At 35.4% G+C, this 26,513-nt stretch overlaps 1 protein-coding gene across 1 annotated transcript in view; it reads left to right on the top strand.

Annotated features, from left to right (window-relative positions):
- TNPO1 (transportin 1) overlaps positions 1-6,193 on the top strand; it is an 87,277-nt gene extending 81,084 nt beyond the window's left edge. Inside the window, exons 23-25 of the mRNA XM_069492121.1 lie at positions 784-858; positions 1,700-1,842; positions 4,089-6,193. Coding sequence (XP_069348222.1) covers positions 784-858; positions 1,700-1,807 — 183 coding nt within the window. The 3' untranslated portion in view covers positions 1,808-1,842; positions 4,089-6,193. The remainder of the gene's footprint in view (positions 1-783; positions 859-1,699; positions 1,843-4,088) is intronic.
- Positions 6,194-26,513: the final 20,320 nt, after the last annotated feature.

Here is a 26,513-nt window from a genome sequence, read left to right on the forward strand (position 1 = left end):
TTAGTAAATTTTTTAAAATTAGTGAAGTTCTCTGAATTTAATAGTAAAATTTACAGTATTTGACATGTCAGAACATCAGTATGTTGAATGTTGCGTGTTGAACTGTCAATGTTTCAGTACAGGAGTCAAGATTGAGAAAATGTTTTTATGGAACATGTAAAGCATATTGTCACCTTATTCTTGTCCGGATAACCTTATTATCTTAAGTAATTGAGAGTTGGGTTCTTTGTTCTTATTTGGGTTGGGTGTTTGTAATTGCATAATTAGTTTTTCTTCCGACTTTTGGGCATTTCGCTTAAGTTTGTATCTGAAGGTGGGTCTTGAAATTTAGTTCTGTTAATTTCTGTATTTCAGATCAAGCTTATTTGATATATATTTAACTAACTTTAAGTTATTTCTGGGCCAGTCAGGCCAGTAAGGTTTTTGAATTTATATTTTTCTTCATCCAATAAATGAAGAGGTCTTTTTATTGGTGTTGATTTTAATGATTTCAGTCCATTCTGATGCTAAACATTTACTGGATGGCAGTTGTTTTGATATGTGAGAGATAAACTACAACAGGGCATTAGATTCCAATATAAACTGAATGAGTTAGAGGTTTTTTAATGGTGGACTAATAGGGACAACCATTAAGTAATCACTTCAAATTCCTTATATCATGATCGATTTTAAATGTTTTCCTTTTTTTAGTTGGGATTCTATTGTGGCACAAATTCTGAGATTTACATATATCTTTTGCTGAGTTTGACAAACTATCAATCTAAGATGTATTTCTTGTTACAGGATTTTATATTTTTTTGTGATGCAGTTGCATCATGGATTAACCCAAAAGATGATCTCAGAGACATGTTCTGTAAGGTAACTAATAAATCTTTATGATGTGTTATCCTAGGACTATTACAGTCGTAGTTGAAAAGTTTAAATTATTTTTACATTCCATGTGAAATTTAGGCTCTTCAAATCAGTATTGAAGATTATATATAACCTTTTTTCTTTTTAACAAAGTTAACTTATTCTTAAGATATAGCAGTGACTCTACTGATAGAGCATGCACTTTGAAAATATTTTCCCAGTAGTGCCACTAATTCATGTGATCCCATTGTTTCACTCATGGAAAATAGTGTATGTTTTTCAAGGTGGATAACTGAGATTTGAATTGGACTGTAATCTGAAACTGTTGAGCAGAATGTAAATCTAAGTGGCTTCCACAGGGATTAAGCTGATATAGTTCTTTGTTTTGTTAGTGCCCCCTTGTGGTTAACTCCTGTCAGCACTCAGCTGTAACAGTAAAAAATAAAATACAATTGCACATTAGAACTACCTAATATTAAAATTAGCGAACTACAATTGAAACTAGAAACCCAAAGCTTGTGTATTTCCAGTTTAAAATGACATAATATGACAAAAACTTTATTCTTTGGATGAATTCTGTACTTTATTTTTCATTGATACGATATCAGAGATTGCTTAGAGTACATCTGTTTCTAGGACACTTGCTGAATCCTAAAAAAGCATGTGTTATGAGGTACTTTTAGGCGAGTCATGGAATGGTGTAGAATCCAATAAAGATTGAGAATAACTACTTAAAATGGATAAAGTTTGAAATAATAAAATCAATAGTGTTGGACTTCAGAAGCTGTGCAGATCTGAGGTCTTCTCTTTCGTTGTTAATAAATTAATGGTTTTTCACTCTTTGCAGATCCTTCATGGATTTAAAAATCAAGTTGGGGATGAAAATTGGAGGCGTTTCTCTGACCAGTTTCCTCTTCCCTTAAAAGAGCGTCTTGCAGCTTTTTATGGTGTTTAATCTAATACACTTAAGCTGCAGTCCCAAAATTAGGGGTAAGTTATAAGAAGTTTGGAAATTTCTAAATGAAGAAAATTTGGTTAGGACTGTAATCTCAAGACTACTGAATAGAATAAAAAGCTATTTGTTTTCTCTAGGGCTTGAATAAAAACTAGTCTCATTATTATGCTATATTGAAGTTTAAATTTAAAATCACCTAAGTGAAGGCTAGGGAATTTTTTTTTTAAAGAACCAACAAGCCAAAATAAAATGAATGGCTCCACTTTGGAGCATGAATTTATAGTCTCTGATACAAGAACTTTCTATATTATGAGCTTTTAAGGAAAACACAAGTAGAATTGATGCTGGGTTTTGACTCAGTTATTTTTCAACATGTTTTATTGAGCTCAGCACTGTGTTTAAAACAGTTAATGAAAGATTCTGTTTTGATTTAAAATGTTAGAGGACTGTATGCCCATTTGGACTCTGGCTCTTTGAGGTTTTCTTTACTTAAATGGGACTAACAATTCTGATCTCTTAGCTTCGGTTTCCTCATGGAGTTATGTTGACAATTAAATACCATACTGTATGTGAGCCAGATACGGTGATTGCACGCCTATAGTCCTAACTACTTGGGAGGCTGAGGAGGGAGGGTCACCTGAGCAGAGAAGTTCAAGATCAGCCACTTAGTGAAACTCCATGTCAAAAAAAAAAAAGAAAAGAAAAGAAAAAAGGGAATACTATGTATGATGCCAGAACTTTTATATATTGTGTGGCACACTAAGTTGGCTCAGTAAATGTTAGGAACACAGGAAGTACAGTAAACCAAGGTTTTGACATTCTTCTTTAGGTTTTGAACATAAATTGAAACATATTTGACTGGAAGCCAGAGGACGTGCTGAATGTGTATACGAAAGGTGTACACCAAATTGAATTGTACTTTACATTGGAGTTTTTGTTTGCTTGCTTATTTACTCTGAGCTAGATTTTAAACCTGGAAAGACTTCACCATCCAAGTTATCTAACCTAGAAGGCAGTAAATGTGGGCTTGCAGCCTCTGGAATGTCTCAGAGCCCTTTGTCCCATGTGTTGTCCCACGTTGATCTCGAGTCCTCGGAGCTGTTTTATGGCTTTGGCATTTTAGAAAAGTGCTGGATTCAGTTTATGTTAAATTATGAGAATGCAGTAAGTAAGAATGACTTTTAACTTCAGAGATTCAATAGTGAGCCTACTAGTAGTACTCTGAGACTTATTACCTCTGGTTCCCATCACCAGTTATGAACTGTTTTAAGACAAGATATGAAATAAATTCTCAGTTTTCTAATTAGACATAATATGGATCCATTCCTTTTATTCCTGCCTTTTTGTACTCCTCTTCCTTGTTTCGGAGGCAGGAGAAAAAGGGGTTGCTTGTACTTCTCCACAGATGAACTAATCATTCTCTGTGAATTCACATCAACATTCATAAATGTCCGAAGTTTGACGTGAGTGGGTAGTAGAGTTTTGTTGTAAAAGGACCACTCTCAGGTAATAGTTCAAATCTCCCAGTAATCTTACCTTATTTGTTAAGTCCTTTTTATCATTAAAACTGTGTTAGCATTAAAAAAAAGTTCTTATCAGGAAAATCAACTGACCTGAGATATAGAAATGACCAAATGAAAAAGGGTCAGAATAATAACTAATTAGGAACATTGAGAAAGGCAGGTATTAAATTTAACTTTTTGTTAATTTACTGAATGTAATGACTCTACTGTGGTAATAAACACTTATAGTGCCTCCTAGGCTACAACATCAGACGACCGAAAATAATTAATTATTTTTTGGTAGATTAGATTTGTTTGCTTAATATTGGGAATACTAGGGAAAAGGATGATATTTTAATTCTTACTAAGGAAAGTGCTCGTCCTAAAGAAAGTGCTATTTTAATTTTGAAGAAAGTAAGGCAACTTGTTATATAAGAAATAATCAGTTTTTATTGGGTCCCATTTTGCAAAAGGGGTAAAAAATTAGACTGATAGCATCATGCAAGGCACATTTCATCTATACAAAGTGCAGCATGCCTTTCTGTGTGTGTTCCCAGGTTGGGCTCACTTCTCATATCTGATGTAGGTGACAATTCAGTGCCATAGGAGAAGGAAGAAACATGGTTATAATTGACGAGCATGATTTTAGGCAATTTGTCCAATTTCTCATTTTCTTTATAGGTAAAAATAGCATTATTATTTGATTAATTTTGTGTTCCACCAGTTTTGAAAGACAGTTGTTAAAGATAAAATTGCTTCTTTTGTTCTTTTTCTTACAGGTCCTTCGGTCTTGGAGACTATGAGGGAGCCTCTGCACCCAGGGAAAATGTTACCCTTTACAGGGGGGAAGGGTAAACCAGTAGGGAATACAGTACAATCCCAACCCTACTGGGAGGGGCGGGAGGGAGGTGTTGCCGTCACTGTATTAAGTCGATGTTGGGAAATGTTTTAACATCTGGAGCTTTTGTGGGTGGAAATATGTCTCCAATTACAACTCCGCACTGGATGTGAAGAAGCAAAAAAAAAAAAATCTGTTCAGTCCGCTCACAAAACAGTACATTCTGGAATATTATGGGGAATTGTACCAAAACAAGAACCATATAAATGATGCATAGAGATAAGAAAGAGGAAAAATTCCTTAGTGCACAATAAAGGAAACCTAAGGGGGTTACAAACAGTAAAGAAGCTTTTTTTTTTTTTTTAATTTAAAGATTTTTATATAAATTTTCCCACATGATGGGACCTTGTTTTGCATGCTGATGAAGAACTACACAAACAAAACTAATAGAGTTAAAATCAGCTTGCCTTCCCATAGTAGAAGCGGGTTCTTGGAAGTTACAATTTAAGGTACCCCCCCAAAAAAGTTGAAAATAAAACAAAACAAATTTAAACAATGAAGCACCCTGTGAAATGCCAAATGAGTCACTCCTTTTACCTTTGTGGGGTGGGCAGGGAGGGAAGAATAAATGGGGTGGGGCGTATCAAACTAAAGAAGACATCTTAATTTTGCATTAAACATTAATGTAGTGGATATAATTTGATGGTTGTACTTCATTAGATTTAATTTCTAGGCCAAGATGTTATTTTTAAAGTGCAGTTTAAGGTTCAGGCATGCATTCTGGCTCATAGTGATCGAAAGTAATTTAAATTAGTGGGAAAGTAGCATGCTTGTATCACATAGAGTGAGGTTGGTATTCATTTACCTATGTTGCGCCAGTTTGTGTTGCAGTTTACCAATTCATTATAGCCCTGCATTTAAAATTCCTTTTTAAGATTTGTGGATTTTATTTTTATTAAGAATATAGATATATAAAGTACTGTAGTTTACAGCTAGGCCTTGAAATATCTTTTTTAGGATCTGTTAGGAATAAGATTGATATTGTATTGTGTGTAACCTGCACAATGTGGAAAGCTGATATACCTGTGCAAAATCTTTGCCTCTGTGCTGTCAGTGTGATGTGCTTTCTGCATGGTTATATACTACTAGTGATTTTATCAAAACTTCTAAAATTTAAATTACATGGTAAAAGATCTGTAAAAAAGGCTGCATAAATGTTAGTTGGCAGATAAAGACAATTGTAGAAGTTGAAAAATGATTGCTATATTTCAATGTTTATTCCCACTCAACATATTGCCTTCTAAGCTTTCTTTTTTTTTTTCTTTTTTCTTTTTCTTTTTTTTTTTTTGTTCAAAGCATGATCTTAAAGATATGTTTAAGTTAATGGATGTAATGCAGGGTTCCTACACTGTATTTGGCGCATGTTGGTGGCCCTCTGTGCCCTAGATATATGCACACAGGGTACAAGTTGAAAGCTACAGAGTGAAAGTTGGTTTGGATCCTCTTCATTTCATTTGTTTAGCTTTTCTGTTATTTTTCTCTACTTACATGTATTCCTGTGAATAAATCCTTGTTAAGTTAACCCTTTACTTTTCCTTCCATGTGTATTTTCTTATATACTGTGAATGTGAAACCTAACTGGTACACTTGATCTTGTGTCCATATGAAAGTGCAAGTCTTTATTAATTTGGATTGCCTGAACAGTGTATCCCATGATGATGAAGGAAAATGGAGAGATTTTTCTTTTTAACTCTGCTGGTCAGAGATGAAGCCACGCCTTTCCATTTTTCAATGCTGCATATTTAATCTGCAACAAAAATGTTAAGCCATAACAGCCTTTTTATATTTTAGTTTGTCACCTTTGCATTGCAGAATAAATACTGAATAACCATTTTTATAAGCAGTTGCTCCTCTTTGCATGGTTCTATTCTCTAAAAGTGTTGAATGATACAGCCATTGCACTGAAGTTTGAGCTGTGTGGGTGTGAATTTATAAGTACTGTTTCAAAAAATTTCAAATGCATGGTAGCATGCAGAAAGGTTTTTGTTATTTTGTGTGTGTGTATGTATGTATGTGTGTGTGTGTGTGTGTGTTTTTTTTTTTTTAACATGTTCTTTTACCTTCTTTCTTCTACTTTGGCTTTGCAAATTTCGGTCTGTAGAGCCTGAAATTAAATTATTTTATAATGCCCAATTTTTTTTAAATTATAAGTTGGATTTAAAGAGTATGTGGTATTTTGCTTTCTAGTACCATTGCTTTACTGGAAGCCCAAAATTTGGTTCCTATTTAGTCTTTGATAACTGAGTAGGGTAGCTATTTTATTCTTAAATAACAGTGATATCCTGTAGTGCTTCAAATACTTCTTAGAATTTAATAAGACCTATATTTTAATATTCTGGAATAGGTAATATTTTAAATTGAAAGAAGTGGTCAAATTTTTCTCTAAACACAGTAAAACAAACGCAACCTTTAGTGAAGTTATGTGGACCTGTGATTGACAATTTTGTATTGACTAAAAGCAATACTATCACCTATCTGATTAAAAATCAGTTTCCAATTAGGTAGATGAATAACACTATAAGGATATGTTTTTAAATTTAAAGGAGATTTAACTTTAAAACAGAAAATAAAATTAAGTAAATATGACTGGCACCCTGAGATTGGGTTGGGGTTTTTTTTTGTATTTTTCCCCCCTTGAGTTTATTGTTTCTTCCTAATTTATATTTCAGATACATAGTGTAGCACAGGAATTTGCAGAAGCCATTTAAGTTATCTTTTGAGGTAAGCTCTGATTTAGCATTTAACTTGATAAAACCTAATACATCATGGGATATATATATATATATAAAGCAACTTAATTTTTGTGGTGTAGTCTTAGTAATTGTGAATGTTGACTGAATGTCTATGAAATTGTGAGTTTGTCTTTGTTACATTCCAGTGTTTCTGCCTCTTGGCATGCTTAAAGCACGGCTTACTTCATCTGCTCCTTACACACTAAAATGCTGTTAGTGTGCTCAACTACAGAAATAGCCGCTGCTAAGTGATGTAGATTTTCTACTTGAATATTTTTATGTTGTAGGAACCTCAGGAGGTCAGTGTTTACTGTTTTATATATGCCTTCTTTTTCCTGTTTGAGCTTCTCTCTTTGAAGGATTCTAACAGAATAAAAGCTGCTGATCAACCTAAGTTGGAAACAGAAAGTATATTTAATTTAAATGCATGTTTGGCAGTTCCATGTTACAGTCCATTAGCAAGGAAGCTTTGTGCCACAAGTATCATTTATTCAAGAAAGAATTTTGCTTTTTGTATTGTCTAATTTCTCTAATGACTTCATACTGTGTAAAAAAAAAAAAATCACTTTTTAAATATTTTTGGTTGGTTATTCCCAAATAATCAACATGTAAATAATCTTTAAGAGCCAGTTCTGATGCTTTACATTATTGCTACTTGATTTTGTTACGCAAGTTAGATTTCAGAAGAATATATTTTAGAACACTTAACGAAGCCATTACATCTTTAAAACAAAACAAGTAGCATACGTTTTGTAATTAACGTATTGATGAAACACTGTGATTTTTTTTGGTTAAAATTTTTTCATTGATCTGAATTGCTTAAATTGCATATATTGTAAAATAGGATCAGATGTATATTTTAAACTAATTTCAACTGACTTTCCTCTTGAAATGCTTTGTCTACTCAGTTATAAAGTATTCAGATACAGTTTTATCTCAGGTGAATACTCCTATATCGTTTTTGCTTTGGTGACATATGCTTATAAAGGGTCATCATACTTAAATTCTTTGTTTTTTAATGTATTTCATTGAGACTCTTCCCTTTCTCATTTTTCCTATCATTCTAGCAGACAGGGGTGGTATAAAGCCAGCCTCACAAGACTTTTGCGTGCAGGTATACCTGAAAGTGAGTTAAATTTGGTCCTTATTTTCTCTAAACCCTCAAAATAGGAAAGTGGAAAATTACTCCCCCATATAAAATCCTGCATAGCAGAAATACCAAAATTAAACTAATTATGTTGTAGACCTTTAGTCTAAATTTAAGCCCTTTGCCATGAAAAGGCAGGAAAAAGTGGTTTTTTTGGTTCATATAGTTAATCTGTATTATTCATATTGAATGTATTAACAGATAATGGTGCAAAAACATTCTTCCCAAGAGAAGAGTGTATCATGCATAACTGCAGTTTAAATCCTTCCTTTGGTAGTACTTTAAAACACACACAGCTTTGCTTATTGAATTATTTTTGCAAATAATACAAAAGGGGGAAACACTAACTGTTGCGACTAGTACTGTTAATGAAGTGTAGGCCTTGGAACCTTAAGAAAACTGTGGTCTTCAGATAGTTATGGGCCTGGGATAATTTAGATCAAAAATCAGATCAATAATGAGCTGTGTTGTTAATATTATCTGGTAATAATACCATGCAATATAGCATTGTGTACCAACTTAGTGCATTTCATACTGTATTAAATATGGAAATACTTCTAACACCTCTTTAAAATTTTTACATAAAAGTTAGTTTTATTCACTTGTACACTTCCCAGGTGATTTGTGGCTAATTTCTTCAGTCTTAAATAGATCTTTCCACCATTGGCATTACTTATGTGTAGATTTATTCCTAATTATTATACATATACATTTTTAAGATATACATTTAAATTACAGCAACTGTTTATTGTGATTTGTATCCCAGAATGTATTGTGTTTTTAAAAATGCATAATAGTTGAATGTATGCATGATTTTGAGAGAAGTTTTTTTTTTTCCCTCTCGTATATTTTAAAACCAAGCCAAATCTTTTTGCCAAGCAGTATATCACTAATTAGAAAACCAGTAGTAGTCTTCCTTTTATATTACAGTTTTTGTTTATCCACTATAGAATTCCCTATACTGTGGCTTGGTATTATACAGGATTAGATATTTTATAGGTCTTACATCATTTTACTATATATAACGTGGTTAGCCTATAAGGCAATGTTGGTCCCCTTCTCATATCAGCCTCATAAAGAGGTTCCGCTGTACTTTCCTCATAATACTTTGTTGTTTTCCTTTGTGGATATATAACCAAATTGAGCTTCAGTGATTTTTATGGAGATAATAATTAGACAATACTGTGTAATTAATTTTACTTAATAGATTATCATCTTGTGAGAAGAGATGTTTAAACGTGGTAAATGACTTCACTTCATATTATAAAACAGTTTTACGCATATGTTAACATTGGGTGCAATAATTTAGTAGTGTTAGCTTTAGTTATAAATAACTGGATCTTTCTGCTGACAACTTAGGTTGTATGAGTTATGCTTAAAAGCTTTAAATCTGATGTTTCCTGTACCTGCCACACTATGTTAGAATGTGTCCTTCAAACATATCCTCCTGCAACTTCTCAAACTGTACTAAATTGATATTTCTTGAAGTCTAACTCTGTGCTAACAGATCTTCATTTTAAATAGAATACGGTTTTAATTTTTGATAAGCTGCTGAATTTTAAAGAGAGTTTTTTGGGGCCACCAAATATTTTGGATCATGCAGAGAATATATATTGTACTGTAGTAATTTTGTATTTACATTTGTATGATGTGACATAATAGATGTGAATGTTAATCACTGCTTGACTATGTTAATAAAGTTGTTTAACTATAGATGTTGCACTCTGATTTTTAATGAAAGGAAATGAACTTACTTTCTCCCCCTCCCCCATTTTGGGTTCAGGTGGATCTTGTGGGTTTTTTCCTTGTTTGTTTGTTTTTTTTGTTTGAGGTTTTTTTCCCTTAGCTTACACATTAGTACACTCTTGTTTAACATCACTTTTTCTTTAAACCCAGTATTTGCTTATTTTGTATAGTGTAGTAAAAAACCAATTTTCCCTTCATTTTAACTTAACTCCTATTGATAAATTTTAAACAGTTGATTCTAGGTTCAGCTGTTTGAGAATGGGAAGGTACTACAAAAAAATTAATGGTGAAGTTGTGAATATAAAACAATGATGTAAAGATAGATAGCATGAGTGTGTATGAATGTATGTCCTATTAAGGCTTCCTGTTTATCCTTCAAAAAATTAAGACTTGTAATTTTGGAAATTAACATGTATAAAGTAGTAGTTTCCTCTTCAGGTTTTAATCCATTAATATAGTTGCATGATACTAATTAAAATTAAATATATTAATACATTTCAGGGAATATGTGTACATAGCAGTCAAGTAGTCTTTTTTTTTTTTTTTTTTTCTTTTGAGACAGAAGTAGTCTTTTTTTGTTTGTTTGTTTCTTTTGAGCCCTGTTGCCCAGGGCTAGAGTGCCATGGCGTCAGCCTAGCTCACAGCAACCTCAAACTCTTGGGCTCAAGTGATCCTCCTGCCTCAGCCTCCCGAGTAGCTGGGAATACAGGCATGCGCCACCATACCTGGCTAATTATTTCTTATATTTTTAGTTGTCCGGTTAATTTCTTTCTATTTTTTAGTAGAAATGGGGTCTCACTCTTGCTCATGCTGGTCTTGAGCTCCTGACCTCGAGCAATCCTCCCACCTCAGCCTCCCAGAGTGCTAGGATTACAGGCATGAGCCACCGCGCCTGGCCCTCAAGTTGTCTTTTGAAATTTAGAGCATTCTAGACCAAGAAAAAACCTAAGATTAGTGCAGCCCAAAAGCTTTTAAGAGAAGTGAGTCTTGGGTTTCTTTTCCTTGGTTACCTGCATGTGAAAATATTTGAGATATCTCCATTGTGTTGACAAGGAAAGAAACTTGGATGCCATTCTAAAATACATCATCAAAAGAAAATTTTGTGATACCAGAATTTAGGACTTAGGTTATGGGAGAAGATAATTAAAATCAGCGTAATCTTTTGTTGTTTAAGATTCTAATACAAAGAATCTTCAAGAAATTGTGCCTGAAGCCAAAAATCTTTTCTTGGGTAAGTCTTTAATGTTTTAGTTTCACTAAAACTAAAGTCTCATCAGTTATATGTAGATGATTTTTTTCTCCCCAGTTCAAGTGATTAAACTTTTTTGAGACAGGATCTCTCTCCTGCCCAGGCTAGAGTGCAGTGGCATCATCATAGCTCACCGCAACCTCAGACTCCTGGGCTCAAGCAGTCCTCCTCTCTCAGCCTCCTGAATAGCTGGGACTACAGGCGTGCACCACTATGCCTGGCTTTTTTTTTTCCACCCTCCAGAGATAGGGTCTTGCTATTGCCCAGCCTGGTCTTGAGTTCCTGGCCTCAAGCAGTCCTCCTGCCTCGGTCTCCCAAAGGGCTGGGATAACAGGTGTGAGCCACTGTGCCCAGCTAAACCATCTTAATGATAAATGAGTAAGGCTGGCTTAATTTTTGAACCGACAGCCATTTTTGTAGTAAATTCATAATCTGAGTCCAACAGTTTACATTTCATGTGATTCTTTAAGGCTGACTGGAAAAGTGTCAGTTGAAAACTACACAGCTCTGAATTTGGATTTCCTTTGTACTGTATAGTGAACTGTGGGAATTGCTGAGGCTCTGTCATTTTTTTAATCCTTAATCTCTGAATCAGTGTTAACTTCATGTGAAAGTTTAAGAAAGAAACATCTCCAGTTAGACACAATTTGTCAATCACAATTTGAAAATTTAATGCAATTTCTACATCATTGGTAAGAATGTTACAGGGAATTGTTACACTAGGAAACTAGGTTTTTGTGCCAGTCATTAATAAAATTTATTTATATGCATGTTATAGCAATTTTACTCTGATGACTTAAATTTTAAGTATTCCTTTTCAAACTTTATGTTGCTTTTTGAAGGACTTCCTTTATTAAACAATTTAAGAAAGGCAAGTAACAATTTTAAATGAGTTTTACTACAACTACCCAGTGATCCAACTACTGTTAATATATATTTCTGTGGACATATAGTGAATTTGTGGGGCTTTTAGTTATACTGTATCCACATTTTGTGGTTAATAAATATACATTGACATCCTATGTAGTAATCGCTAAACAATTTACACAATTGTCTCACTATTGTTGGACATTCAGAAGTTATTTCTAATTTTTCACTCTTAGAAATAAAGTCGTGGTGAGTGTCCCCATGCTTAAATGTTTGCATACATCTGCAGTGATTTCTTAGTGGAATTGCCAGGTCAAAGGAGTTGGTGTGGTACAGTCAAATTACCTTTCAGTTAACTTGTACTAATTTTCATGTTCAGCACCAACTTCAGTGAGTGCTGCCATGTATGTTGTAAGTTGTGATATAGCATGATTTTCTAACTTTATATTTAGGTTTCTTATGTGAAATCTATGTTTTCATATTACATATTTAACAGTTACCTGAGTCTTATATTGTAGGCACTGTTCCCTGGTCTCATGGAGCTTAAGTTTTATTGTAGGGAGACAGATAAGTAAAATAGTGTGGCAAGTGCCGGTGAGAAAAAAGAGCAGGAGATGGAAGGTGGTGATAATGGGAGAGGCTTGCAATTTCAAATGGGGTTAGGAGGTAGAAGGTCTGGAAGAGGCTCATTTGAGTAAGAACCTGAAGGAGCAAGCCTGTGGATGTCTGAGGGAGAGTGTTTTAGATAAAGGGAACAATAAAGACACATGCTCTGAGACAGTAATGTGTTTGATATGTATTACGAATGAGAAGGATATAACTTGGGCACCCAGAGCAAGGGAGAAGAGTAGTAGATTAAAGAGGTGACTGAAGGCCAGGTAGTATTGGCCAGTATCACACTTGAATGTAGTAAGGGGCCATTGTAGGGGGTTGTGGTGATAATAACTGATTAGGAGCAGTCTATATAGCTCAAAGGTGGAAGCAGGTAGAGCACTTAGGGGTTGCTATTATGAACAATGGAGAGGTCATTGATGGCTTGAATTAGGGTGGAAGGTGAAAAGTGGTTGGATATCTGGATATATTTTAAGGAGAAAACAAGATTTGCCAGCATAATGGGTATGGGTTGTGAGGCAAGAATCACACATGGCTTTTAAGACACTTGGCCTGACTGGAGCAGCTGGAAGGGTGGAATTGCCATTAACCAGAATAGGAAAGGTCTGGCATTTGGTTTGAGCCATCCATGAGGAGAAGTAGAGTGAGCAGTTCTGGAGTTTGGGAAGATAAGCAGGCTGAAAATCAAAAACTGGAAGTTGGTGTATAAATGGTGTTTACAGCTAGGAAACAACATCTGAAGATTGGAGAAATTAATAATGATGGCAGGGACTAAACCTGAAACACCCCAACATTAAAGTCTAAGAATTGAGTAAAGAAAACCAAAGAAGCATGGTATTCTGATGTATGGACTGTCTGGACTGAGAATTTACTTTGCATTTAACAATGTAAAAGCCATAGATTTTGGCAGATTCTTGCATGGCTATAGAAGAAGCAAAATGAGTGCTCTCTCATTCCTCCCTCCAAGGGTTTCTATAGAGCTTGGGCTTCCATTTTCCTCAAGGCCAAGTTAAATGGCTTTGTTTTCTTAAAAACTGAATTGTTCAGGAAAAGGTGAAGAGTGAGCAGGCCACAGTGGCCTGAGATAGATCACTTCCCTAAATAGTTACCAGCTTGTAGTGTCTAAAAGTAAACACTTACCCCCAAAACATTAGTGACAAGTTTTTGTAACTAGACAAGATTAGAGTTCATATGAAAAAGTAAGACAAGCCAGAAAAATTATTTTAAGAATTGTAGCTACAGATATTAAAAACTACTTATGCATGCATAGGCAGCTTAAAAGAGCTATGTCCTGAAACATAAATGCACCTGAAACTATAGTATTTCACTTCAAATTAATGAAAAAAGATGGATTATTTGACAAGTGTGAAAACTGGGTGGAGATACTTGCAAAGAAGATTGGATTCGTATCACGCTGTATACCAGAATTCTAGATGGCTCAAAGAAGTAAAAGCAGCATATTAAACCTTAAATTTCTTTTTTTAAATATAATCTTAGTGTGGGGTAGGCATTTCTAGGTATGAGACAAAACCCAGAAATCTTGAAAGAAAAGATTGACTTTAAAAGAAAAAAACACTAAAAGTTGCATGACAGATTCTAAAAACTTAGGGGAAATTTGGCAGTCCCCCTTTACAGAAAATGGTTACTTCCCTAAGTTTTAAAGCACTACAAGGCGTAGGACAACCCATTAGAGAAATAGGCAAAGGATATGAGTAGTCTGTAAAAGACGATTTGTTTTAAAGATAGTCAATTGAAATCTAACTATGATTAGATCACTTACACGTATATTGGCAAAGGTCAAAAAGGCTTGGTGACATGCTCTCATTTAGGGAATACGGAAATGGGCATTCATACATTGCTGGTGGGAGTAAATTAGTACAACATAAAGGGCAATTTAGAAATTATCAAGATTACATATTTTATATGTATGTATATAACCTTTGACCTATAATTCATCCCCTAAGTACTTAACTACATGCTAGCTCATAAACAAATGGAAAGGTACTAAATATCTTCACATTCAATGAATTGGTAAAATTCAAAACTTCAGGTGATACCGATTGTTTAAGAATGCATGATGGAGGAACAGGAATTTGTAATTCTGATTTAGTACAACTACTTTGAAAACCAGTTTGCCATTAGCCAGTAAAGTTGAAGAAATGGGTGAATTTTAAAAATAATACTGAGCAAAAGAAGCCAGTCTCAGAATACTGTGCCTACGCAGAAGCCTCTAGGTAATTCAAAAACAAACTAAGCCATACAAAATTAAAATGATTACATCTTTGAAGGAGAGCTGAGGATTCAATCATGAAGGATCCGGGTAGTGGGTACCTGGATGTTCCTTTTATTGTTTAAATGGTACATAAATATATATTCATGTATATTTCACACATAACTTCATGGCACTGAAAAATACCCATTTGATTACTATGTATTGGCATACCAATCTACCTTGGTAGATTTTTTTTTTTTTTAGCAAGTTCATCCTTTATAATAAACCAGTCCTGAAAAAAAAAAGGCAAATTTATGATAACACTTATGTATGTGTTATGTGTTAACTGAAGGTCTTTGTTAAACTCAGGTATTTAATATTTTCTATAAGGCCAGAATAATATACTTGTATATTAAGCTTTCTAAAATCTTCAATGATAAACTTCCTTCAGTACTTTTGCAATCTGAAGGCACTTTTTCCCAAATAGGAGAGAGTATATCTAAGATGCTGACTTCTGAACACTTCCTTATAACAACTTAAAATTAGCACTTGTTCAAAGGCCCTGTCTTCATATGCGAGATGGAAGGAATTGACGGTTACTAAGCCTTTTCCATGTATGCTATGATTTTAAAAGCATTTCTGTTTTTGTTAAACCTCACCCTTTATTTGTCAATTGCAAGCATGCACATTTTCTTTAAAATTCTTATTAATAAAATGAACTTTTCTCAAGATCTAAGCCTTTCAGGACTTTAAGCTTGAACTATACCTGGTGGTATATAAATAAAAATATTTCCACTAGAGGGAGCCATTTACCTAGATTAAGCCTGGAATGTTAGTATTTGGACAGTATTTTGTAGAAACAAGGCATATACATACAATGAGCATATTTCTACCCCTTAAGCTCACTGAACCATGGTATTTTTACATGAAAATAACCTTGAGAACATTTTTTAGAGCAGTTTTTAAATTTCATATGCCGTTCTCCCATGGGGATGCAGGGAACCTTCAAGATGTTTCTATAAATCGAAGTACAGGATGTATGATCTAAACAGGGCATCTCAAACATTAATGTGCATATGTGTCACCTAAGAATCTTGTTATTTAATAAAATACCTGGATTCATTAAGTCCGGATTAGGCCTGAGATTGTGGATTTCTTTACAGGCTCCCAGGTGTGCCTTGCTGCTTGTGTACGGACCTCACTTTGAGTTAGCAAGGACCTAGAAAGTTCTTGGGAAACTGAAGTTCCCTTATAACAACATGAGTAAATATTTAACATGAAAGCTTTACAAGAGGGCAGGGGCTTTTCATTTTTGTTTGCTCAAGTGTCCGCAGTAGCCTGAGCAATTCCTAAAACAAAGTAGATGCTCAATAAATATTTGTTGAATGAATGAAGACAGTGTCTTAAGTGCTTTAAGTATATTAACTCATTTACTCTTCTTGACAGCCTCTGAAGTAATCTCTATTTTTCCTGGTTCACAGAGAAGCAAATAAGGCGTATGTAGTGGAACCAGGATTTGAACCCAAATAGTATTAACTTGTTGGTCTAGCTCCAGAGTCCATGTTTTAACAAAAATACTATACTGCCACTCATTTTTAGATAACGTCATCAACAAAGAGGTCAAGTGTCAGACTGAGAAAACTATTGTCCAAAAGCCTGATGTAATCTATCTGTTTATGGTCACTTGTTCCTGTCAGATTGTGGAGTTTGCTATGCCACAACATAGAGTTCTAATGATGGTAGTCAACACTGCACACTGTCAGCATGGAGAACATTTCCCCACTTTCTGGTTTGGCTCACAGATTGGGGGCGGGAAAGTAACAGAGATGTTCAGTTAAGACCCACTCAGGGTTCGTGAAGGATCAAGACACTGCCAGTCCTCATCCCATTACCTAACTTAGTTAAGCCTCATAGTTTCATCAGCAGAAGGAATGAATCACGATCCCAAATTAAGGAGGCTGGATAAAGACAGGGTCTCTGCAAGTGTTCTTTGGCAACCAGCCAGATGGGAGTTATTTAACATCTATCTTTTAGGTCTCTTGCTGCACCAGGGTTCAGTACTGAGCCATCTTCTCTGGCTTACTGTTAGGAATTGCCATCCCAGTTATATCATCATATTGTCAGCAAGAATACAAGCATGCCCCATCAAGCCTGGCTCATTTTTCTATTTTTTTGTAGAGATGGTGCTCTTGCTATGTTGCTCAGGCTGGTCTCGAATTCCTCCCGCCTCCCACCTTACCCCCCACCACACAAAGTGCTAGAATTACACGCATGAGCCACCACACCTAGCCTATATACAATTTTTCTCTTAGCCTTACAGTATTTAGTCAGAACACCATTTCCAAAGTTACTTAGATCAGCTGCTTTTTTCGCCACTCCCTTCAATGAGATTATGATTAACTTCATTGCCTGTTATAAAGTTAAATTTACTTATCTCAGTCTGCATTTCGTACGTGGATTCCCACCTCCTTGACTTCCTGATTGATTTTTTAAATCTGTATGCAGTAAAAGTTCTATTTTGACAAATGTTAATATAACAAATCATGTCTTCACTACCTCAGAACAGTTGCATCACCCTAAAATATTTCTCCATACAGCCCGTTTTGTAGTCAATCACTCTTTCTTCCCCCAGGCTTTGGCAACCACTCCTATTTTCCAACTCTACATTGTTGCCTTTTCAATATTATATTAAATGGAATCATATAGCCTTTGAGTCTGGCTTTTTATGCTTAGCAAAATTTATTTAGGCTTCAACCATCTTGCATGAATCAATAGCTCATTCCTTTACACTGTTGAGTAGTATTCCATTGTATAGATATACTACAGTTTATCCTTTTACTTGTCGAAAAACACATTGGTTTCCAATTTTTGGAAATTATAGATAAAGCTGCTGTAAACCTTCACATACAGGCTTTTGTGTCAACATAAGGTATTAACTTGGGTAAATGTTATCAAGTAAGTATTTTTAAGCCTCTAAGTTTTGGGGAAATTTGTTACAGAAAAGTGGGTAACTAACTAAAACTCTTTTTTCCTGAACCATCTGAAAGTAAGTTACAGATGCCCCTTTATCCATAAATACCTCAAAGTGTATGTCCTAAAATATTCTCTTTTATAAACACAGAAAAATCAAAATTAAGATCTTATTTGAAATCTTTTCAAATTTTACTAATTATCCTAATAATGTCACTGATAACAAAAGAAAATTCCCAGGTCACTCATTATATTCAGAAGCCTTTGACTCTTTATTTCCAAACTGAAAAGTTTCTTCAGATATTGTCTTTAATGACATTGACATTTTTGAAGAGGATAAACCAATTATTTTTTAGAATGTTCCACAACCAAAGTTCATCTATTACTTCCTTAATATTACATGCAGAAATATATCATTAGTGATGCCAACTTTGATCTCTTGATCAAGGTCCTGGGTACCACATTTCTTAAATGTAAAGTTACTCTTTTCTCCTTTTAATAAGTAATAAATAATAAGTATCTTGTGGGCCAATACTTTGAAATTATACAAATCCTGTATCCTGTTTCTCATTATAACTCCAATAGCATTTATTGATTATTCTTGCCTGAGTCAATTATTACTATGTGGACTACCAGATTGTGTTTTTCTGCATTTTTCAGTTGGCATTCCATTATAAGGAAGAGCTTTTCTTTGTGTGTTAGGTTAAAATTGGTAGTATTTTGCATAAGTTTTTCTTTTCTTCTCTCTTCTGCCTCCCCTTTCTCTTTACCTTCTTTCCCCTACCCATAGGCTTCAGAGCCTCCATGGCCATTTATTTACTTCAGAGTGGGGCTCAAAGAACTAGAGCAAACAAATACAATTCGATTTCTGATTTTTTTTTTAATTCCTAGTATCAACTGTACCTTGATATCTTGTAACCTAACAATTAAATTTAAAAATCACCACTGATTTATCTTGTATAGGTAAACAGAAAAGTGGACAGAGAAAAGAAAATTGGTAAATATATACGTTTTAATAACAATAGAAGGAAAAGACCATGGGTGGCTACTACAATCCCTTGTTTCTTTTTTGCAACTAGTTAGTGGGCACTAGTTGATATTTATAACATCCTTGCTCCTCTACTGATTCCATGTTCTTACTCTCAGCTAGTGCTTCAGTTTGCTGGACTTCTTTAGCTAAAGGGCGAACCTTCTTTTCTAAATCTATACTCATTGCTAGTCAGTGTAGAGGACACTGTTGGTGCCTATCCCGATCTTTGTAAAGCCAGCCTGCCATCCCCCAGCTGCTGGAATTTAGGCTGATCACAGCCTACAGCCACATCCTTCTGCGCATTGCCATCGGCTGACAGGCACTGCCTCACCCAGAAATTCCTAAAACATAAGTCTCAACAGAGCAGAATCCACAAGAGTAGTCACACACACCATCACTACCAGTGACCAGTTTGGGGAATTTGTACTTACTGTTCCCATACTGGCTCCATGGATCCAGAGGTCTTGTTTCCCAGAGGGGAGATGCTTCCACAGGGAACACAGAGAGAGTCTTACTGGACTTAAAGACTATGTCTGCTACTTGGTTACTTTGGGCTTTGCATGCCAATAAACCAACCGGCAAAAAAGGGACTTACCTTACTGGCAGGGGCGATTGACCCTAATTGTCATCAGGAGGTAAGACTGCTACTAAATAATAGGAGAAGAAAGGAATGGGTTTGGCATTCAGATGATTCACTGGGGCTTCTTATATGCTTGCTACTCCCAGGTATGTTTATTCCAGCTCAGAAACTTGGAAGATAACTCCAGCTGGGCTCGTGGACCCGTTAATACTTTATCTATCAATCACTGAGAGAAGTATATTAAAATCTCCCACTATGATTGTGGATTTTCCTATTTGCCTTTGTAGTTCTGTCAATATTTACATTATATAATTTCAAGATAGGTACATATAAATTAGGAGTCATTATAATTTCCAAGGAAATTGGATGTATTCTTATTATAATAAACATAAATTAATAAGAAAGTTATTTATAAATGACAATTTTTTTATTAAATACACCAGCCTCCTTTTGGTTTGTACTGCCTGAAGTATATTTTCTTTTTCCTTCTACCTTTCCTTATCTTTTATGTGTCACTTAAATCACTTAAAACAGCAATTAAAAACCATAATTGGGGCAGGTGCAGTGGCTCATGCCTGTAATCCTAGCACTTTGGGAGGCTGAGGTGGGACGATTGCTTGAGACCAGGAGTTCAAGACTAGCCCAAGCAAGAGTGAGACCCTATCTCTCCAAAAAATAGAAAAGTTAGCTGGGCATGGTGGCGCACCTATAGTCCCAGCTACCCCGGAGGCTGAGGCAATCCAGGAGTTTGAGGTTGCGTGAGCTATGCTTACACCATTGCACTCTAGCCAGGGCTACAAAGCAAGATCCTGTCTCAAAAAAAAAACAAAAAAAGCATAATTGTCCAGTTTGATTGTTCATGAGAAAAAAAATAAATTTTAAGAAATTTTTAAAAAAGCATAATTTTATTTTATGTTTTTCATTTAATTTCATTTTATTTTTAAAGATGGGGTTTTGCTATGTTGCCCAGGCTGGATTCAAATTCCTGGGCTAAAGTAATCCTCCCATCGCATTAGTTGGGATTACAGGCGCACACCACTGTGCCCTGAATTTGCTTTTTAAATCCAATGTAACAATTTTTGTCTTTTAACTGAAAGAATTTTAATTCATTTACAAGTATTATGATTACTCTTGTGTATGGATTTATCTCTGCTTTCTATCTGTTCCATGGTATTATTTTTCTTTTCTCTTTATTTCCTCCCTCCTTTCCTTTTCTGGATTGATTAAACATTTTTCTTCTTTCTTTAATTCCATTTTTCTCTCTATTAGTTTTCAAGTTATGCCCTTTATTTTTATTCTTTCATGATAATCTCAGCTATTTTATCATGCACACTTAACATGTCACTGAATGATGTCTAAAATTAATTAGTATCTTTTTTTTTTTGGACCAATTCAAGGACCTTAAAATGTTTTAACCCTGATCACCACTCTCTCCAACTTATGTGCCATTATTAAATAGTATTTTAGTTCTCTTTTTTAAAATCTATAAATTGCGTATTTTTATTTTATTAATATATATTAACTTTTTTAGGTTTATCTGTGTATTTGTTATCTTTGCTTATTTCTTCTTTCATCTCAAATCTTCCATCTAAAATCATTTTTTATGTGTCTGAAGCACATACTTTAGAATTTTCTTTAGTGAAGATCTGTAGTAAACTATTTTTGCTGGTCAAAATTTTCTTTTAATTTTGCTTTCTTTCTTGAAAAATATTTTCACTGGGTAGATAATTCTAGGTTGATACTTATTTTCTCTTAGCACATTGAAGTTATTTCATTCTCTTGAGCCGTAAATTGTTGCTATTAAGAAGTCAGCCTTCAGTCTAATCACTAATGTTTTTGGTAGGTTATCTGCTTTTCTCTTTGTTTTTAAGATCTTTTTGTGTCTTTGGTACAATTTCACCATGATGAATCTGAGTGTGGAAATATTTTTAATTTATCTTGGGAGACATTGGACTTGCTAGGTCTGAAGATTAATGTGTGTTAATTTTATCCATTCTTTTTAAAAATATTGAACATTCTCTTGTCTATTTCTGGAACAACTAAATGTTTGTTAGACCTCACTCCATCATCCATGTCTTTTAGTATCTTTTTAACATTTTTATCTCTTTCTTACTGTCTTCAGATATCTATCTCCCAATTCACTAATTCTGTCTTTAGTTCTGTTTAATCTTCCACTTAATTTTTCCATTGAGTTTTAAGTTTTAATTGTTATATTAAACTAAAAGTTCTAGTTGATGCTTTTTCAAATCTGGTCATTTTATATAAATCTCTTATTCCTTGCTTATTATTTTCCATCTCTTTTTTTTATAAACACATTCAACATAGTTGTTTATATTCTTGAATAATCTCAATATCTTAATTTTTTGTGTGTCTGATTCTGGTATCTCTTTTACTTATGGTGCCTGGTTTCCTTGTGTTTTGTGATTTTTTAACTTTGATGATTTCATGTTTCTTAGAACTTTAGTTGTGGAAATTCTTGGGGCATAAGTTGAAATTATTATCGTCCAGAGAGAATTTGTGTGTGCCTCTTCTACTTACTTTGCATACGGGTAACCCAGGGCCACTTTGTAATACATTTTCTGCTTGAGGATTTTTTTTTTAAGTAGCATGAATTCAGGCTACAAATTCATATAAGTGCTAGTTTGTGGTTATGAATTTTTAGCAGAGATTTTCCCCCTCCATCCATTGTAAAGGTCAATGTCTCCATACTGTTCCTTCTGTGTGTAGGTTTATTTTATGCTCACCTTTACCTTAATAATATTGCCTTGAAGGACCCAACTTACCATAAAAGTGATGTTTTAAATCAATAACAAAATAATGGAAATTTTAATTAACAATTGTGTGATAACTAGAAAAAAAGTTAGACCTATATCATGCCTTAATCTAAAATACATTCTAAATAGATTAAAGATTTAAAAGTAAAAATTGAAATCGGGGGAGATTATAAATACACTCTCTGTATTCCTCCTCTCCTAGAGTAGCTCAACAATTTGGTGAAAGTTGTGGGGAAAATTTGATGACTGCCAGAGCCCTCAGGGGAAGTCCTGATGCAGGGGTGCCCCAGTGAATGGAGGAATGACCCCTGAACTGCCAGACGGGTTTTTGGCTTTGTAAGGGAAAGAATTCGAGCCAAGCCAACTAGTGACAGAAAGTTTATTGAGATAGAGACAGACAATAGATCCTACTCCACAGAGTAGGGGTCCTCCTCTCCCAAGCAGGAGGGGATAGCTTAGGGGCAACGGTAACGTTTTAAAATGTTCTAAAACCCCGTTGGGAAACAGTTGTATGTGACCAGTATTGTCTTGTGGTCAGGCCATAAAGGTTAATCATAAACTGCTGTCACAGAAAGGTAAGTGTAAACAGTTTGTAAGGCATCCGGCTTAGTAATTCATCTATCCTCAGGTGGTCCTGGGCCAGTGGCTTCCTGGCGACTTCCTTGTTCAGGGTGGTTAGGGTCCGGTATCAGTCAAAATGGCTGTATTCAGGCTCTCTTGACCTTCCTTTTCTGCCTTATCCCTACATTATCCCACCTCTGAGACTGAAACTGTGCATTTTATGAAGACAAGCAGGTAATATCCAAGAATGTATCTGTGGCTGCATAATAAACCATGCTAAAACCTAGTGGCTTAAAACAACAACAGTGCTTTATTTTGTTCATGAATCTGTTATTTGGTCAGGGATTAAAAGGGAAGCACATATCTCCTGTGCATTTCATTGGCTGGAGTGGCTTGCATCTACTTTCAAGATGTCTTATTCATATGACTGGCACTTGGGGATGACTGAAATCTGGGAGCTCAGCAGGGGATGTGGGCCTTTGGCCTCAGTTCCTGGCTATATGAACTTCTCCATGGGCTGTAGGCTTCTTCACAACATGGTGGTTGGGTTTCAAGATCATGTCCTAAGAGGACAAAAGTCAGGTAGCATTATTTCTACTGTAGTCACAGTTATGCCCAACATCAAGAGGGAAAAACATGGACCCACACCTCTAAATGGGAATATAGTATCAAAGTCACATTGTAAGAAGAGCATATGGGATGGGATCTAGTGTTTTGCCCATTTTTGGAAAATATATTCTGTTACAAGGAGATAGGCTTGCTGTAAATCAGCCTCTTTAATGTGACCTGAGACATAGTCTACCCACCAATGCCCCTACACTCCTGGGCAATTGCAGCTACCTGATTGTTTCACAGTGCTTTGGGAGTTTTCCACTAAAGGGAAAGCCACTACATACCTGCCCGCATACCTACCTGGAAGCCACCATCATTGTGATGTGACTCATCACAACCGTCACAAAGCTTCTTGGGTTTCAGTCCTGCCTCAACCACTTATTGGCTGAGTGATCTTTTTGTGTCTCAGTGTATCTGTAAACCAAATATGATAACAATATCTACTTTAGAAGATTGTCCTGAATATTAAATAAGTTAACTCATGTAAAGGTTTAGAACAATGCCTGCCACAAAGTTAGCCTAAAGGGGATTCTACGCTAGGGACAGACTCACTCTGCTCTGTGCCTACCTGCCCACGTTTCCAGAGTAAAGTAAAAGTTGCTTCTGGCCAGAAAGGGCCTTCCAAGTTTTGGGATCCAAGTAGCATCAACCAAAGAGTCACTTAGATAAAACAGCAACTCAAAGTACAAAAAAAAAAAAGAAAGAAAGAAAAAAGAAAAAAAGGAAAAGAGAAAAGTCATACGGAGAAGATCTGGGGCTGACCACTTTCAACTACCTTCTGAATAGTCTGTAAAGTTCTCTCATTTGACCTGTGAGAATGCAAAATGCTCACGTGGATCCTTCTGCAGCTGGGCTGCTTCTCTGTGGCCAGTGTGCACGGCCTCCATGAACAGAGCAGTGTACTCCACAACGAGCCCAGGTGGAGAGGCAGGCAGCGTCGATCAGACTACCCACGTTTCCTCAGAGCCTTTCAGCAGCCAGTAGCCCCAGCTAGCCAAACCATCACTCAGAATAATGAGCTTACAGGAAAATCACTGGTCATGGGAGGAGAATCAGACTGAGACATAAGAGGAAGTGACTTCTAATAAAAACAACTTAAGGCATGAAATAGGAGAAGGACTTCCTCTTTGCCGCTCCTTCAAATTCCATTGAAATTGCAAAGAAATAGAAAAATAAATTCAAAGTAGTAGAGGAAAACCAGAAAGGGTGCTTCCAGCAAACAAACAACATAGTAAGGAATTTTTGAAAAGAATAAAAAACATGGGGATTGATTGACAGAAAAATCTAGCAGGGAAGAAGAACCTAAAACTATTCAATGGAACAGGGCACTCAGTTAACTAAAGAGATAAATAACTGAGCCATACTTCTAAGTCCCCGTCAATTCCTGGAGTTGCTCCTGGAGCAGCTGGCTCCATTGTTTGGGCTGAGAGTTGTGGGTATAGTTTTCCAAAGTTATCACCGCAGCCCCAGAGCAGTGATGTGCTGGATGAAGCCACGCTCTTGGGAGTCTACTGCGCACATTTCTTCCCAACTCCCCATTCAGTGATGCTACGTTGCTAGTTTGAAATTTGCTAGGGTAGGAGACTTTACATTGCACTGCAATCAGGAAATACTGCAAATTAAGACTTCCCCCTTCCACCGCAGAGCCGGTTGTTAAACATTTACCAGCATTACCAGTGCTCCCGAGAAAGCTAAGGTTAGAGAAAAAGGACGATGCCCTGGAGGGTCAGGGAAAGCACGCTACAAAGAGCAGTTACCTACAGAGTCTGCCTGTCCCTACCCAATCCCATGAGGTAGATTCCTGTAACAAAAACTTGCATTCACTGCCAGGTAAACAGGAGTTCTCGTTTGACGTAAGGAAATGCATTCCAGCTATGAAATTCTGTTCCTACAATAGGAACGGAAAACCAAGAATCAACAAACATTTTAGGGAAAGCAAGAGCATGAAAGAGAGCAGTAAATTTAACCAACTAACCTACTATACAAAAATAATAGACATGGGTAGAGACTTAAAATTAAACATAGTTAATATCTTCAGGGTTACATGAAAGCTTATCTCATTTTTAAAAAAGATAGCTGCTATGAAACACAACCAGAATTCATAGAAATTTAAAAATATGATTGCTAAATCTAATAGTTTGGCTGAATATAAAATTAATGAGTTGGAAAACTGAGCTGAGGGATTCTTTCAAGATGGTACTGAAAGAAAGGAAGGAAGGAAAGAGAAGGAAAGAAAAGAGAAAAAAGAGATAAGAAAAAGTACAGCAATGTTAAGAGACATGGAGGATGGCTATAACTAAAATTGTACAGGTATAAGGCTGTGAGAATAAAAGCGAGGAAATTATCAAAGAAATAAGAAAAGAACATTTTCCAGAACTAAAAAGGACTTGGATTGAAAGAGTCTATTAAATGCCAGGCAGAATTAATGCAAAATAATCTTCTGACAGTATCCAGGTATTAACATGACAAAGAAGTTAGGTCTTTTCTGCCTTTCCTTTTAGAAACCAGCCAAAAGTAACAAGAAGAATGAGAAATAGTAATGCCAACCTCCATATCTGATGAAACTAGCAGAAATATGAAACTAAAATAGGAATAACTGCCAAAAGCAGTGGAGATCAGAGATATATGGAGGCCAGAACTGCAGATCTGGGAAAAGCCAACAGAATTTATGACTCCAAAGTAAAGGGCATAGTTTAAGAGGACAAATAAATAATCCCCCCCCCTTTTTTTTTTGCAACAATGGAATGAGATTCTGGTGGGAGGAACTTTTCTGGACACAGTTTACTGAGGAAAAGCTGGGGAAGTGGATTTGAGCAAGAAATATCATAGACTAATCATATTTTTCAGGAAGTAGTCTGCTATTGAGGAAGGAAAGAGAAGGAGAGAGGCCACATTGTGACATCCCTTTGGTGCTGACCTCAAGGAGGCTGCAGAGAAGCAAAACTTACAGGAACTGATCCACGCACATAGCCCTGTGTTAGGAGGACAATTTCTACTGGCCATGAATACAATCCTGGCCTCCTCTCTCACATAAAACTCCAGTAAATAGATAATAACTCACTTTATTTAAAGTGGAACTAAAAAAAATAATAATAAATAAAGCTAGCATAAGAACTATTAAAAAAAAAAAAAAAGAAAAAAAATGTGAGGAAAAAAACCTGGCAAAACAAATGACAGATATGACAGATGAAGCACTCTCATCATGGAACAGATA

Source organism: Eulemur rufifrons, chromosome 17, assembly GCF_041146395.1.
Source record: "Eulemur rufifrons isolate Redbay chromosome 17, OSU_ERuf_1, whole genome shotgun sequence".
In the NCBI taxonomy this organism is placed as follows: domain Eukaryota; kingdom Metazoa; phylum Chordata; class Mammalia; order Primates; family Lemuridae; genus Eulemur; species Eulemur rufifrons.